Source organism: Pollachius pollachius, assembly GCF_949987615.1.
Source record: "Pollachius pollachius genome assembly, chromosome: 19".
Lineage (NCBI taxonomy): Eukaryota > Metazoa > Chordata > Actinopteri > Gadiformes > Gadidae > Pollachius > Pollachius pollachius.
Genome location: NC_136952.1, coordinates 8,540,082 through 8,556,753, shown reverse-complemented (window position 1 = coordinate 8,556,753; position 16,672 = coordinate 8,540,082). Strand labels below are relative to the sequence as shown.

Sequence of the window (16,672 nt, the reverse complement as noted above, 5' to 3'; positions counted from 1 at the left end):
ATTAGAGCTAATGTGTGGTGTTGTCCTACAGCCTTCCTCCTGCTCGGCTCCTCCCAGCCGCTGTGCTTCACGGCGGGGGTGCTGTTGATGGGCGCGGCCCACGGAGTGCTCACCATCAAGGGGGCTCACCTGGCCAGCCACGGGTCGCTCAGCGGGTCCCAGGCCGGGGCAGACTTCTGGGCCAGCTTCTTCTTGGAGGTGAGATGGGCAGCACACACAGATTACCATGATATCATCGGAGGCAGTGCAGGTGTAGCAAGCGCCTCTATGAATTTGATATGTTTCTGCAAAATGGCTAAATTATCAAATAGTTTTTTTTATTCTTCATGACTGATAGAAGTAGGATATGGGCCTCCTAAACCTTTGCAGAATTCATTAAAGCCAATAAAGGATTGCCATGGTACCTATAGCTACTTAGCATACTGTCCAGTAAAGGCTTAGGATAACAAATACATTAGCCATCAGAAGCTCTTTTGCCATTGCTCTTTTGCTTTAAGGAAGCATGTTGTTTCTTGATTAAACAAATCTTTGTGTTGTTGTCTGAGAAAATCAATATGGCTATGGATTCTCCTAGCTCTTGTTGTCTGGTTAATGATATACAGCAGTGGTTCTATTTTTACTTACTAATATACCCTAGATATTTTTTCAGCCCAGGATACCTTTACATTTAAAGTGATAGCCTCTTTTTGGAATGATTTACCAAACTCAGAATAACTTAATTTGATTAAAGGGGCATAAAGATTCTATTAACTTCATAAATGTGAAATTATTTTACAATTATTCATCACCAATACTGCAACATCAAAAAATAAACTATATTTAAAAGACAATGTCTCCCTATTGGAGAAACACTGACACACAGTATGCTGTACGACCGTCTGTCCCTCTCCCCCTGTCTCCCCCTCCACCAGATCTGTAGCTCCTTCCCAGCGCGGGCGGGGGTGCACGGGCACATCAAGATGCACCATGCCCACACCAACATCATCGGCCTGGGAGACTCCAGCGTCTGGAAGGTCCCCTGTCTGCCGCGCAACGTCTACCTGTTCCTCGCCCCCCTGGGCCTGCCCCTCATCACCCCGCTCGTGGCCCTCGGTGAGAGGTCCTTCCCCGCAGGATCCGGCTCCAAACACGGAAAGAGATCAGGGAACCACAGAAGAAGACTTGTATTTGTTAAAGGGGACATATTATAGTGAGTATAGTGAGAGTGTGATTAGCCATTACAAGCCGTTAATGGCTGATCACACTCACATCTGGTGGTATAATATGTCCCCTTTAACAAAGTAATGCAAAAGCAGAGCTGGTCTGCAGAAAACCTGCTTTTCCTGTTTTGGCTATAACATTGCTTCACGAACAAACTAACTTCTGTCATGTTGGTCATTCTGGGATTTGTGCCATCATCTAACTTGTCTGAGGACTTATCTGTCCACGTCGGAACACTATCTAACGTTCTATCGGACACTGTCATGCATGTGTCATTCCCACATCTTGTTATTAAAGCCATGCAGACAACTGTTCAGACTCTTCAAGGCCAGGGGCGTAATCTGTCCCTGAACAAACCGTAGACATGCCTTGTCTATATATGAACAAACTCAGAACTCTGCCTTGGTTCCAAGGCCTGAATCCCTTTAGAGGACTCTGTGTATATTGGTCCACTCGCCTCCATGTCCTAATGTTAACCTTTACTGTATTTTTTATCCAAAGCTTACCTTACTTAATCTTAACCCTGACCTCACCTCACCTTACCGTACTTTGATCTCCCTTACATTGCCCATCACTTTAACCATACTTATCCTTATCTCACGTTGCATACATTACCCTACCTTAAAGCAATACCATTCTACAACCACACCTTTAACCTTTCCCCCTGCAGGCGAGCTGAGGAACCACAGTGTGTCCTATGCCCTCCGGACAGTGCTATACATCTCGTTGGGCTTCTACTCCCAGTACTGGCTGCTGCTCAACGTCTCCGGCTTCCAGTCACTCTCCGGTGCCCTCCTGTGCATGATGGTGTGCAGGGCCATGTTCTCCCTGCCCTACATCCACGTCAACGTTTTCCAGGTGAGCGTTCGCCAATACATTGGAAACACAACAGAATACGTTGTAAGACCTTACCAGGTTGTAGAAGAGACACCTGCATGATTAGTTGTACCAAGATTGTGGGACATTTTAGAGCAGAGTTGTTGTTTTTTCCAGCCCACAGTTTCAGACCATGTGATTCCTTTCCATCGGATTATGCAGTGTAGCATTCTCTGGGTTCATGAAGTCATGCAGAAATATGTGATACTTGTGAGGCTGCCTCTTGTGAACTTTGGAAGAAAAATAAGATTTCAATACGGCTCTGTGTCCTCTAAGATCGCACAGGGACGCCTGAAGAACGGTTTTGTTCTTGGTCTGTAAGGCGGTCTCAAAGCAAACAGATTAATTTATGGTTTTCCCTGAGAACTTTCCCAGATTCTGACTTTCTCCTGCAGCTCATTGTGCATTGTATTTTTGATCACATGTTTGAAGGTGGATTGTTTTTTTTGGGGGTTATCGGGTGGTTTTGATGTCAGGATAATCTAGGGAAATCCTTGCTCTATATGCTGCTAATGTTTGATGTCGAAGAACAGAAGAGAGATCTAAAATGAGCACACTCTGTGAAATCTGTATAATTAATTTCGCAACTTGTCCAAACTTCGCAGCACTCAGATAAAACTATCCACTAAATAACTCAACATAAAGAATAAAAATGGTCCAACACCTGAGACTCACATTCAACCATAAAAACACACAATACATACATGCACACATTCACATTAGGAAGAGGTCGCCCACAGCACCTGACAGTTCTTCCCCCGGCCCTTCCAGCACATCGGCCTTCCCATGTTCTCGGCCAAGCAGAGGCCCAAGAGGATATACCAGATGACCCATGGGGTTCTAAATCTGCCCCGCAACCTTCTGCTGGACTGGGTCTTCGGACACTCGCTCATCAGCTGCCACGTGGAGCACCACCTCTTCCCCTTCCTGTCTGATCACATGTGTCTCAAGGTACACGGGCTGGATTTTACCCGTAGCTGATATGAGTTAGCATTTCTACCAGTTGGCGTGCGTCGTAACCGTGGGGATAACACAGCCCCCTCTTTCCACACACGCTCAGAACATGTTTGATGTTCTGAGAGTTCAGCCTCTCTTGGGGATTTTGAGATATTTTGTTTAATCAGAATGAAACAAGTAACGCACGCTCGCTTTATAAAAAATACTCCCATGTCACCTTGTGGACTCGTAGTATGTCGCTTAAACTGTACTTATATTTGAATCCCCCACTGACATCGACTCCCCTCTTCCCAGGTCAAGCCCATCGTGTCTTCCTATCTGAAGGCGAAGAAGCTCCCGTACCAGGAAGACCGCTACCTCTCCCGCCTGCGCATCATCTTCGACAGATACCAGGAACTCATGGTGTTCGCTCCGCCCATCACCCAGCTAGTTGGATTTCAGTGACAGGGGAGGGAACGTTGAAGAGCTCTCTCTAGGAGTTTCTGGTCTACATTGCCTACTTGCCTTGCCTAGTCTACTAGACTGCTGCTGAAGCTGGAATGGACAAGCATTCATGCTGCTCGGCTTCTGTGAACACGACACAATGCACAAGTGATATCTGGAGCACAGCAAATATATATTCATATTAATACATCGCCTTAATAAATAATGATGTCTGAAACATTATTTAGTTCAATGTTTAACGTAGCAATATTCCATTCAGATTAATCAAACTAGTGTGAAACAATAACATTGACTAATGTTACGTGTCCATATACTGAAAATGTATCCAAAACCTTCAAGTAAAACAATGACTTGGATGAGTTTGTGAAGGGCTGGAAGATTTTAAAAGGCCTGGATTTACTTATATTTCCTTTGGGACGGTTGTTGTTATATAGTATATAGTGTCGGTTCAATGTTTTGTCACTGAACGTGAGCTACACTCACAGACTGTTCTTACGAACATCAGGATCAACAACAACCTACCTTTTGGAGTTATTACAAATCAATATTGTTTCCTTACATCACACATTATTAAAACAAGTTATTCTATTTGAACTCTTGACTTATATCATCATTTGTATAGGTCTTTACCAAGCCTACTGTGTTAAAACAGATGAGATAAGGGTCACTGTGTAAAGCCTATGGTAAATCATTGGCTGAAGCAATACAAAGAAGAAAATGCTCTTAAAGTGATCTGAGCAGAATTGGGTAAATATTGCCAATATGACTTGTGTGCGAGGGAGAGCAAATATATTGCACAATGTAGTGCGATGAGTAGGTTGTAAAACCTACACATAAAGACCTACATTTAGTACTTTATTTCCATATTTAGATTTAATATAATATGTTTTGGCTATGTTTTTTGAATGTTTTGTTTCTATATTGTGCCTTTGTGTTAATTATTCAAAGTTTCCTGTTGTTAAAAGTTAGAAATATTTCTTTGCCGCGTCTGGTTTTTGTAATGGCCACTAGGTGGCAGCATTCACTATCTTAAGTGGAGACGGCAGTTTGCAGAACTGCTGTCTCATTTCATTCACTGTTTGCCTTTCGGTTCATAGTGTTTAAGATAAATCGCAATAACAGTCGCTCTTTGTTTCGCTTGGTCTTAATCATAGGGCGCATGGATCGGTCGGCTGACAGATAACACCGGCAACTCGATAAACTCAATCAACTCAACCAGATCGATAATTGATGGTAAATCGGACCGTTAAAGTTCGCGGCTATAATAAAATCGTCGAGAAACCTGCAAGACATAAAACGCATAGCCTAATCATAGAGCAATCCTCGACAGGCAGGAATGTTATAATAAGTATCCACTCCGATGTGTCGTATTCAACACGGAAGCAGACCTAGTGGCCGTGTCTGATCTGATCTCACTTCCCACCGTTATGTATCCCTCCGTGTTCTGAGTGGCTGTTCAGTTTCAATTCCAGGTCTATACAGGTCTACCAGGTCGAGGTGTGGCTTACTGTGAGACTAAATGTGATTCAGGAACCAAAAAAGGTGGGCCAGACCTATTATCAACTGCTCAGTGGCTGGGCCGGTTAGTTTCAGTGTCAGACGAGGAGAGGGAGGTTGTCTCAAGGGAGGGAGTAGAGAGAGAGAGAAAATAAATAAAGAAGTTAAATAAATACATCATGGCAGATACTGCACCCAAAGTGGCGGTCCTCGACTTAAAAGAGTCTCAACTTTGCGCCGCGTGTTCTGGGGCCACGGAGCCCGACGCACCCCCGTGCCCAGTGTGCAGTGATGCCGGGGGGGAGAGAGGTAAAGGCGGCAAGACGAAGCCAGCACCCGCCCCGAAGGAGAACGGAACGGTGAGCGAAACCCCGGTGATCGAAACCCCAGTGATGAAGAGCAAAGGGGGGGACAGTCAGGACTCGAAGGCAATCGAGGAGACCAAGATACAGGAAGACCTGCTGGAACCGGAGGACCCCGAAAAGAAAAACGAGGAACAGAGTGACGAGAAGCCACAGACCGACGATAAACCTAAAGAAGAAGATGGGGAAGAAGAATTGAAGCAGGGGGATATGGAGGAAGAACTAGAGGAGCCCATCGGCCCGGATGATGTTGTCTGTGACTCTTGCATCGACAGCCCTCGGCGGGCCATGAAGTCCTGTCTCACCTGCCTGGTGTCCTACTGCGAGGCCCACCTCCGACCGCACCTGGAGAACCAGAAGTTCCAAAACCACCGTCTCGTGGAGCCCCTGCGGGACATCGAGAGACGGACGTGCGAGGGCCACAAGTGGCCCCTGGATCTGTTCTGCCTGGCGGACAGCTGCTGCGTGTGCACGGACTGCTTCCTCGAGGAGCACAAGGGCCACAAGTCCCTGCCCGTCAGAGAGGCCCGCCGACAAATCGAGGCAAGTTAACTCCCTAATTATCTGTTCTGTTTTGTGTTATAGTCACGTTTTTTCTCTTTCGCCAACGCCCACACAGCAAGGGAATTCCCTGTGCTTGGACTGTCAACTGCGTACTTGCACTGCCACTAGGCTATATGAGATCCACACCATTGTTTATTATTAACAATGGTGTGTTTAACATTATCTCTAGGCCTATACGGTTTATCAATGGAACTATGAAAGAAAGTTTCATTGAAATATGTATGGTTTTTGTACTGCCTGCTGTTAGATGTTGCTCTAGTTGTGTAGGCTATTACGATGTGTCTGGTCTCTGGGAAGAAGGAGATAATAATAGTTGAGTATAATGACTTTATGAGAATAGAGTCATTATATGATCTCCATCAGAAACAGCTTACATGGATTTAGGGGTTTAGTTTTGAACGAGTGGTAGGCTTACAATCACTTCAAGTTGCTCATCGTTGAGTCAGAAAATAGCAAACTAAATGCCTTGGTCATGCGTCCTGGAAACACCATCCTCTCTCTATTTAGTCTGCTTGCGGCACAAGGAGAGCTCAAGTCCCAGCTGAAACATCATTTGTCTTTCTTTTTTGACAGACACTGACCTCTAGGTTCAAGCATTCTTGACTGGGGGTGAGATCAGAGCAGACATTTGTTTTTTTGACACACACACAAACTGCTTTGCATTCTGAGCCATTGCAGGTATTGAGATGCTTCTCCATTTTTTAACCAAATCATGTTTTAATATTTATGCTGTCATTTCCATCATAGTCATGTTTGTGCTAGAGACGCCCTTATCTCGGGTGGCAAGTTCTCTATTCTTTCGTCCTGTTTTTCGAGAAGAAAAGTATGTCAATCTTCTTCTCTTATGTTTTCTGTGGTTTCCGTTTCCCTGAAAACAGTGTGGTATCCAGTTTCACGTTATTTAGGTCACCATTTTTTGGATCCCAACAGTCAAAAACTAGGCCAAGTTTGAATGTTTTTGTTATCAAACGGTTGTGTTACTTCAGTTTCTCCAAGAGTAAGGTCGACGTTACATAACCACCAAGGAAGTGTTTAAAGCACACTGATCTAGATGTTTACTTGGTTGATACGGTCCCTCAGAACCTAGTCTTTTATTTACCATTACATCTAATCTGCCCCGGCCGCCTTAGCTGTGCCAAATGCGACTTCAAGCCAGGCAGAATGCAGAGAAACTTTGTTTTCAGGTGTCCCATAATGCAAGCTGTTGCACCAAAGATACCCAGCTGTTGGTCATGATAGCAGTTGGTCCTTTCAGATGATTGGTCTGATGATCTACATAGATGTCAGACAGCATTAACATAGCATGATGTTCTGAATGCAAATGCAAGCGGACAAACTGGTTGAGCTGCATTGTCTGCACTTGGTAAAAAGAAAAAGAGGAAAGAAAAGATCTTTAGCCTGTTGAAATGTGATCACTAGGTCTCTCCCCAACTGATGTCTTTGAGCGGGAAGAATGAATCACAAGTGAACAAGGTTATGTTACATGCACACTCAGTCAAAAACAACTTCTACAGCTAGGACTTATCAAGGATCAAACGCAGTTCACTATAATGGAATTTCCTTTTGGGTTGGAAATTGTACGGGCAAGAATTCTACGTAGCTGCAGCCGGGGGTTGTGAAAGAGGTGCCCGGGCCTGTCTGAGGTATTCAGACTGGACTTTGAAGGCCAACCTGCTGTCAATTTCCTTCATATTGCATTTTTTTTGCCCCCCCCCCCCCCCAGTCTCTTATTACATACATACAGTGATACTTCCATTCTTCAAATAAAGAAGCAGCCTGTTGAAACAATTTCAATGTAACCGCGAGTAAAAAAATAAAGTTTTTTGTAATGAATTGCATTCCTGTGCGTGTGTGTCTCCAGGGCGAACTGAGGGAGAAGCAGGTTGAGATGATGAAGATCATCACCGCGGCAGAGAACGCCATCAACAAGCTCCAGGTCAACGCTGTGACCATCGGGGTAATGTACCGAGAAACACTCTTCCATGAACTTTGCCCTGTCAAACACGAGTGCTGCCATGTGTGTGTGTCTGTGTGTGTGTGTAACATGCTGTTGTCACAGGAGTGTGAACAAACAACATAGATTTGTAACGAAGACCCATCAGCACCTGGTGGGGAGTCATTGACTGATGACAATGAGTCAACAAGACTTTATTTTTGTCCCGGTTGTGTGGTTGAATGGAATGGCCCTTGTCCAAAGCCAAGGATTTGTACATCCACCTCACCTCCATTCCCGGCGTTCCCATCTCATAACGGGACACCATTGAACGGGGGGGGGCGGGGGGGCTCAAAACGAGCGGCATTGGCCAAAGAGAGAGGCGGGACTTCGGAGGGAGTGATGTCTATTTTGGATGCTGCACGGTCAAATCGTTCTTCAAAATACATCTATATCATCCTTGTCATTGTTGTCGTTGTTCTTGCCATGGCCTCATTCTCGCTCCGTTGACTATTAACTGCCTCTACAAGGATATTGTGTTGCAGTCAATCCGGTTTATTCAGGATCCTCTCGCAGTCTTAGATCCACCGAAGTATGATGATCACACAACCGCACTCACCGGATCAAAGTGAATTAAAAAGGTGTGGGTGTGCTGCTTGCTCTCAGAACTCGGTGAAGGAGGTACGGGAGGTGGTAGAGAGCCAGTTTGCGGAGCTGCAGGCGGTGGTGGAGCGGGTGAAGAAGGAGGTGATGGAGGTCCTGGAGAGTGAGGAGAAGCAGTCTCTAAAGCAGGCCGAGGGCATCCGGGCTCACCTGGAGCAGAGGTGTGCTGAGCTCAAGAAGACCCAGGGCCAGGTGGAGAAGATCTCCAAGAACAAAAACGATGTGGACTTCCTACAGGTACTGTAATGTGGGACCAAATAAGGATTATGATCCATCTAGGGAGCATCTGTTAAACATCTAGGAGAGCTGGCACAGAGCCTGGGCTTGAAACCAAAGACAGACGGGGAGACGCCTTGTTCCTGTTTTTTAGCGCTGATATTCCAACCAAGAGAAACTCATTTGTGCGATAGGATAAAGCCTTCAGAAGGGGATTTTAATTCGAATTGGATTTAAATGTATTTCTACAGTGGCCAGTCTATACAGTGTTTCCCTACTTTTACAGTTTACTACTGCTGAACCATTTTGTGTTGGCCCATCAATTGCTTACAGATCCCCATCTGCAGCATCATGACATGTTGAAAACAAATGTGAAGCGAAAGAAACAACCCTTTAACCCATATTTGAGCTCAACTGTCACCAGACTAGATATTCATCTGAAGCCCTTTTTTGTTAGACTATTACAAAAGTGTCAATGTCATGTATGGACACTATAGTTGCAAAATGGACATTTTATACAAAAACATGATATATTAGTAAAAGTAATATTAATAATGAATTGTTTCTTTCATTGCAGGAGTATTCAGAGTGGAAGAAGGAGACGCTGGATATTTCGCTGCCAGGAGTGTACATCGGTCTGATGGATCGGTTACATTCGTTTAGCCGCACCATAAAGGACTCCACCAGGGAAATGAGCCAGAAGCTCACGTCTTCATACATGGATAAGATCAAAGAGACATGCAAAAATGGTAGGTCTTAAATGGATCCACCGAGATATCTATAAATTGGTTATTAACTGTGATTATATTGCTTCTTGTGATGCACCATTGACAGCTAACCCTATGCACATTGGAAATCTTTGGAGAGTTATTAAAAGTGTATTTCCCTCACATGAACAGGAGCTAGGCTACTGTAACTATGGAAGTAAATGGAAACGGCTAACAGAAAGAAAATACTAACCCTGCGATATCCCCTTCTGGATGCTCATAGATGAATTTGGACTGAAATTATATCTGCGTATACCAGTAAATTCTGAAACACATTTCCGCCCATTAGGCAATTTAGCTAAAAGCAACTTAAAATCAAGGCTGGCCAACAGTCAGTCGACATTCAAAAGTTTCCAAAAGAACCAGCAGTATATCACCATGCACAAATAAACAGGTTTCATTTGAAATAAATACAAAGTCTAAAATAGTCTGCACCAACAATGAAGGAAAACAAGCATTGAATGTGCAGCGTCTGGGTGTGTTCAGACTTGTCTGGTGGAGAGTGGAGGAATTTCAGCTGATGAGTGAGGCCTCGCCCGTGAAACACTGTTGTTTGTCTGAATGTGGTCACGGGAGCGATACCCACACACGTGCATACCTGAGTCACCTTGTTGGTGACTCAGAAAAAAAAACATCACCTTTTAGTAAACCACGGTGAAGGACACAAACATTTTATTTTTTATAACCTTCCTTCCCCATTCCCTCCTCCTCCAGACAAGATGGGAATAAAGACCACGGTTCATGAAATCATCGCATCAAAACAAAACATTGGCATCCCTGATCCAAAGACGCGAGATGACTTCCTCAAGTGTAAGTATTCGACTCAAAATCCTTCATTTGTAGTAGTAGCAGTAAAGTACAATCATCAGAGAGTATCCTACTTTCATTGAACGTGTATCATATTGACACACATTATCCCGTTGTTCTAGATGCCAGTCCTGTGACCTTGGACGGCGACACCGCCCACAAGTTCCTACGCCTGACTGAGGAGAACCGCAAGGTGACCAACACGACGCCCTGGCAGCACCCGTACCCAGAGCTGCCCGAGCGCTTCGAGCACTGGCGCCAGGTGCTGGCCGCCGAGAGCTTCTACCTGGGCCGCAAGTACTTTGAGGTGGACGCGAGCGGGGACGGCACGCACGTGGGGCTCACCTACAAGAGCATCGACCGCAAGGGCCCGGAGAGCAACAGCTGCATCACGGGGAACAACTTTTCCTGGTGCCTTCAGTGGAACGGCCGCACCTACTCGGCCTGGCACAGCGACGTGGAGACCCCGTTGAGCCTGGACAAGTTCACGCGCATCGGTGTCTACCTGGACTACAGCCAAGGGCTGCTGGCGTTTTACGGCGTGTCCGACGTCATGAGCCTCATCCACGAGTACCGGGCGGAGTTCCTGGAGCCGCTGTATCCGGCCTTCTGGCTGCCCAAGAAGGAGAACGTGGTGGTCTTGGTTCCACCTGGTGAGGCCTTGCCACTCAAGAGTCCTTCCCCCCAAGCCTCCCCCGCAAACAGTATTGTTGGATCCAAGGCCAGCGACAATAGCGATTAAGTGTTACTCTTTTGTGCAATGTGAATGGGCTTAGAAAAGCGGTGTGTTCTGTATGTTGTTGTTTGCTTAAGATAGACCTTGTATACTTCTGATTTCATTTGGGGAAGTGTTTTTGACTGATGTGCTGAGTCAAGCTATAATAAAAAAGCATGTTGCTAATGTCCTTTGGAATTGAAAACATGGTTCACCTCTTAAGTTGTTTTTAGCTTTTAAAAACATTCAGGAATACTGTTACTCCTTTGCACCACTGTGACTTTAGTTTGTTATTGGTAAATAAAAGATGACCATGAAACTGTTCCATTACCCGTTGACTGATTCTAGCAAACATGGATATTCAACTGTTGGCTTCAGAATTCTTGTTTATCTTAGATGTCAGGCCAAAACATGCTTTGAGATTTGCTTCAGCAGTCTTAAAAGAAAACCCTTGCACTCTTGTTTACTTGATTCTTCTCCATGTTTCCCTGGTTAACATCCATAACGGTCATCTCTGGTTTACCCAAAACGATATCCTAACTATCCTTGTTAGAATAGCCTTAACCCAATATAAGAGTGGTTGTTCAACATGTGAGCAACGCATGAGTCAATACCAGGCCCAGTCTCATAGATAACACTATTGTTCCTTCTCAGCATGTAGCATTAAATGTGCCTTATATATAGTCTGAGCTCGGGGTAGCTTCTTCTGCACAACTGAAGGAAACAGACTGACATGTATGTTCATTTGTCTTTTGTAATGACAAAAGAATGGTATTGTCGTGCCAAGTCCTGTGTATTAACAGTGTACTAACCAGTAGTCTAAAGACTTTGGAATGCAGCATGGAAAGCTGTGGACTCCCTTCTAGTAACTGAATGTGTGTCTACGGAGCAGTGTGCCGGGTTTCCCCCTATTTTGAACCAATACATTGGTTTGAATGACTAACAAACTCCACCCTGCCAAAAAAAATCCATTATGCCAAACCGGGAGGTGGACAATGTGTAGAATTGTCTAGGATTAACAATGACAAACAAAAAACGTTGAGTAAAGAGTTGACAGGTCTGCAATGGTACAGATTAGGCAAGGAAGTATGCGTCCAATAAAGTGCCTATGAAACCGCCCACGTTGGGCTGAAAGTTAAGATACCATTGGACTATAGGTACACCTACTGTCAGAGTGGCGGAATGCAGTAGTGAGTCTAAAAGCCACGTCACTCTTCAAATTAGTTTACATATAGTTATCGCTGATTCAACATTTCCTGTCTAGCATGTGGCAGCTCACCGTTTTCCTTAGTCATGGTAGCTTTCCTACAAGCTGAGCAAGGAACTAGACTAAACCTCAGCCCTAAAAATAATTAACAGTAAGAGTTGCCTTCAAAAACCACTGCAGTCAGATCTCTGACAGCTATAAACATTTTACAGAAAACATATGGGCCATATGTGAATTAGACCATTACACTTTTATTGTTCTTTTGGCTTCTGATGGATAGACATCTGAAAGGTGAGGACAGAAACAAGGGGTTTCATCTGGTTGTTAGACATCAGGCCTGCTCTCTCGTTCAGAGTTTAGAGTCACGCCATCATTAACACTCCCAAGATCCCCTTACTGCACAGACACACACACACACGATGGAAGCTCAAGGATCAGACACCCTCTATTCAAACATCAAAATACAAACGTTACAACATTGAAGCAATTACGTCAACTAGCTCCACTTTTATGACTTCATTTTAATTAATCATTGACAGTGCACCTTTGAGATTCGTCTATGACCAGTACATACAGAAACGAGAAATCCTACAGAAGTAATTTGACCATTTGCCAGTTTTCGGACTTTAAGAAGTCACTCTGGATTTCCATGGGGCTATCTTTCCTTCAAAGACACAAGCTCCCTTTGTATCCTCCCAGCAGCGTTGAGGACCTCCAAAATGTTGACCTTATCCCCAAACTCAATCTCCCGATGCTCCAGAATTACTCCCTGCAAGAGACAAAAAGATGCCAAGGGGTTAACAAAGCAGACTTGTTGCACAAATACCTCGGCGCTATCCACATGCACAGGTACAGTACATGGCATAAGTGCGTATTACTGTTACAAATATGTGGCCTGTTAAGCCCTTTGAGACTGTACCGGTGATTAAGGGCTATACAAACAAAATTGACCTTATCTACAATTTGGCAGTGGGTTAATTCACCTGTTCCCCTTGTCCCAGGACATAGACACCACCCAGGATGAAACCTTCTCCGGAAACATTCCCCATGAAGCCGTTCCTGAAGGCTCGCAGCCCATTCGTCCACACCCCAACACGGAGAAACGCCAGTAGACCCATACTCCGCTCCCGTGGTCCATAGAACCGTCGCTGAAAGAAGAACACACAAGGGGATGACTTATGGTGCGAATCCTCATCGGAGACAGACAACTATTTTATGTCATTACTGCTGGAATACTGTGACCGGTTGCAGCATGTGACTAATAATAAAAATAGATCATAACTTTCCCTTGTGACTAAAAATGTACATTTGGTTCAGACAGCCAAAGTCTGCCTACCTTTGCATCCAAAAATATGTCCCCATTGAAGAAAGGTTTAAAGTTCAGGACCTCTGTGCCGACGTCCTCTTTCACCACAGCGTAAAGGGGGACCCCCAGCTGGTCAAGCTGGGGTTTCAGAGAGGACAGTTCTGCAGCCTCCTGGACATTTTATATTGAGTAAAACACTGGTCGTCATGCAACCAGAATGTGACTGGGCACAAAGCATTGTGGTCGCTATGTTTAAAGTATGGCTTTTAATAAAACATTTCAGATAGACTTTTTGGTATGCATACGGTATACGTCATTGCTTATCATCTATACAGATTGTTTACCAGGCAAAGGTTCTGCATCGCAACAACCCTCACCCTTTCGGGAGCATGGGAATTAGGTTAGTAATCGTGACATTTATAATGATGATAAAGTAATTAATCTGGAAATGCTTTGTCATTATGGGGCAACATTGTTGTAGTTGATAGGGCCACAGCGTTTCTCATGCGAGACAGATGCAAAATGAACTTCTCATTAGCCTAGGTACAAGTCCTCTTAATATGGCAAAGTATCACCAACAAACAAAAAAATCCATGACGCACTGTTGTACAAGCCCCATTAGTCACAGCCAAGTTATATTATTTTAAGAGCAAATTGCCAAACAAAAATTAATTGATTATTTATTTATTTTGTTGCAAACCATTGAATGTGGCATTTAAATGCCAAAATCAAGTGTGTCACCTCTCACCGTCACTGTCCCAACAGTGCATTTCACCAAAGTAGCATCGATAGGCAAAGCATATAACTACAATGCTATGCCACTGGTGCAGATTAACTTGCCAGATCTATCCGTCCGTCTTTCACAACCAATCTTACAATAAATCGATTCAAAGAAATATACAACTAAAACAAATCACAATGCAATCTGCATGCAATCTGCATGCATTCTGCATGCAATCTGAGGGGGCACAAGCCCCCTCAGATTGCATGGTCGTGACTCGTGACGCATTTGGACACAGACATTTACCCTTACTTTTCATCGGGTGAAAATTAGCACAATTCGGTCACCCGTTACTCAGGATGAAGTCAAACAATAATAAGCAGTTTAAAAACAAGACATATACCACTTACCTCTCTGCACAAAAATCACCCAGGCCGACGGACAGCCATGATGACAGCTCCGGAGCTTGCCCACAGTGATTTGGCTTTGAGCGACCTTTTTTCTTAGAAATAAATAAAATAAAGTTTAAAAAAAAAGAGGCAAAGACAGACACAGCAAAAACGTTACCATAAGAATGTGACTCACCTCCGCTCAGAGTTGTCAGGTCGGTTTCCTCCAAATGTTGGATGGTAGCCTTCAGCGGTTGAGTGAGAAACACATCGGTTAAGTAGTTCAACACCGCGGTAATACAGGCGATAGCCGCTCCCACGACGCGGGCTATTGTTTCCATCTTGACGAGAACTTTGCAAGACCCACACAACAACAAAAAACCCTCTTCTTAATCCATTCCTTGGAATCGTTCAGTGGAAATACCTGGTCCAGGCAACCAGCAAACAGCTCAGATATGACCTCGTTTGCGTGTAATTTCAATGCTGAGTGAGATGGACCCAAAGTTAATCTAAGGCTCCACAAACAGCGCTCTTATCCGCTCTGATTGCGTGCAGCTGAGGCGACCAGCATGACGCCACAATTAAGCCCACACCCCAGTCACATGAATGCACACAACCTTTGCCCTTCTTCCACTTTCGTGTACAAAGTTAAAAGTAGAAAATCGCATTATGCGGCAAAAACGTGCATGATATATAGAAAAGGAGATATGATGCACTGATTCAGTAAACTTTTATTAAAACTTAAAACTCTTTATTGATGTCATCCCATGCATAGGCCTTTCAAAAAAAAACTATCAGTATATGTTGGCCATGTTATATATTATGGATACTAAACAGAGACTGTGATGTGGTAGAATTAGTCTGCATCTTTTTCTTCTTCCTGCAAAAAGAACAGAAAAAAAAATATTTATCATTAAATTATTAAGATATCAAAGGAACACATTGGGGGCATAGCTTCTCACTCATGGACAAACCCTAAAACATTGACTTCACAAAATGGCACTTTCTCTACCTCCTCAGGCGCTTGCTCCTTGCTCGCAGAATTGCTTTCAGACTCCTCTTGTGATGTCACTTCCTTCATATCCGATGGTGCTGCCCCCTCCTCGGGTGCATCGGCTGGCCGGTCTGCCTCCTCCTGGGTTAACCATCAACACACAGGTTTGGTTAAACATTCATCCAGGGTCTCCTGCTGTGTGACTCTGCTGCTGGACCCTCTCCATGTCTGCCTCTGATTCTCCATTGCTGCTACAGTCTCCTAATCCTAAAGACTCACGTTGATACCTCCTCTTGACAAACACCACTGGACTTGTGTGTGTGTGTGTGTGTGTGTGTGTGTGTGTGTGTGTGTGTGTGTGTGTGTGTGTGTGTGTGAGCCGTTTGAGACTGTCAATGTGATTAAGGGCTATACAAATGAAATTGAACAGAATTATTTGAAACTCATTCAAATGCCTTGAGTAAAGGCGGTAGAATTGGCCGAACAACCTTGTCTTCATCCTGATTATCAGAGGGGACTTCCTCCTTCTCTTCTGGCAGTGGACCGTCCTCCCGACCGGAGACCGAGCCCGTTTCCACAGCCTCGGCTGGGGCTGTGGGTTCATCTGGACCTTCCTCCATCTGGTGTCAACCGTTGGTAGGAATGAAAGCAGAGCGTTAGATCATGGAAGTAGTAGCTGGTCATTGTATTTCTATTGTTCCCTCCTCTGCTCGTGTCCACTCGGATTGGCTGTTTGTCGCTACCTTCTGTTTTCTAGCTCTGCTCCTTTCCCTGTCCCGACAGAACCTTCTCAGCCTGCATGGTTGGGAGGTCAGAGGGTGCACATCCTAACCCCACCTGGGGGCTGCCAAATCCAAATGTCCTACACCAACTCGGCTGACGCCCAACCTCTTCTCCTTCACTTATTACAAACAATAATGTCTGAAATGGTGTCACACCTGTCTTCAGTTTGTCTCGTCTGACCTCCCTGCCAGTCTGCTCTCTCTTCCTGTACATCTCCTTGCATGTTCTCCTCCTCAAAGAAAGAGACCAACAAGCGTTGGTTCAGAAAGGT

The 16,672-nt window shown here is 44.6% G+C and overlaps 2 protein-coding genes and 1 pseudogene across 3 annotated transcripts in view; 2 read left to right on the top strand and 1 right to left on the bottom strand.

Annotated features, from left to right (window-relative positions):
• fads6 (fatty acid desaturase 6) overlaps positions 1-4,329 on the top strand; it is a 7,182-nt gene extending 2,853 nt beyond the window's left edge. The window contains exons 2-6 of the mRNA XM_079757028.1: positions 32-198; positions 912-1,092; positions 1,871-2,058; positions 2,848-3,027; positions 3,328-4,329. Of these exons, the coding sequence (XP_079613154.1) occupies positions 32-198; positions 912-1,092; positions 1,871-2,058; positions 2,848-3,027; positions 3,328-3,477 (866 nt within the window). The 3' untranslated portion in view covers positions 3,478-4,329. The remainder of the gene's footprint in view (positions 1-31; positions 199-911; positions 1,093-1,870; positions 2,059-2,847; positions 3,028-3,327) is intronic.
• A 728-nt stretch (positions 4,330-5,057) lies between these two features.
• trim16 (tripartite motif containing 16) lies at positions 5,058-11,323 on the top strand. Its single transcript, XM_079757284.1, has 6 exons — positions 5,058-5,879; positions 7,762-7,857; positions 8,500-8,733; positions 9,290-9,461; positions 10,194-10,289; positions 10,409-11,323. Exons 1-6 carry the CDS (start codon positions 5,154-5,156, stop codon positions 11,026-11,028), a joined length of 1,944 nt encoding a protein of 647 aa, XP_079613410.1. The 5' UTR covers positions 5,058-5,153; the 3' UTR covers positions 11,029-11,323.
• A 1,192-nt stretch (positions 11,324-12,515) lies between these two features.
• Positions 12,516-15,148, bottom strand: LOC307090105 (peroxiredoxin-like 2A; annotated as a pseudogene). Its single transcript, XR_013812834.1, has 5 exons — positions 14,821-15,148; positions 14,646-14,737; positions 13,545-13,685; positions 13,192-13,356; positions 12,516-12,977 (listed from the first exon to the last, which is right to left on the bottom strand). The product of XR_013812834.1 is annotated as a peroxiredoxin-like 2A (transcript).
• Between the last annotated feature and the right edge of the window lie 1,524 nt (positions 15,149-16,672).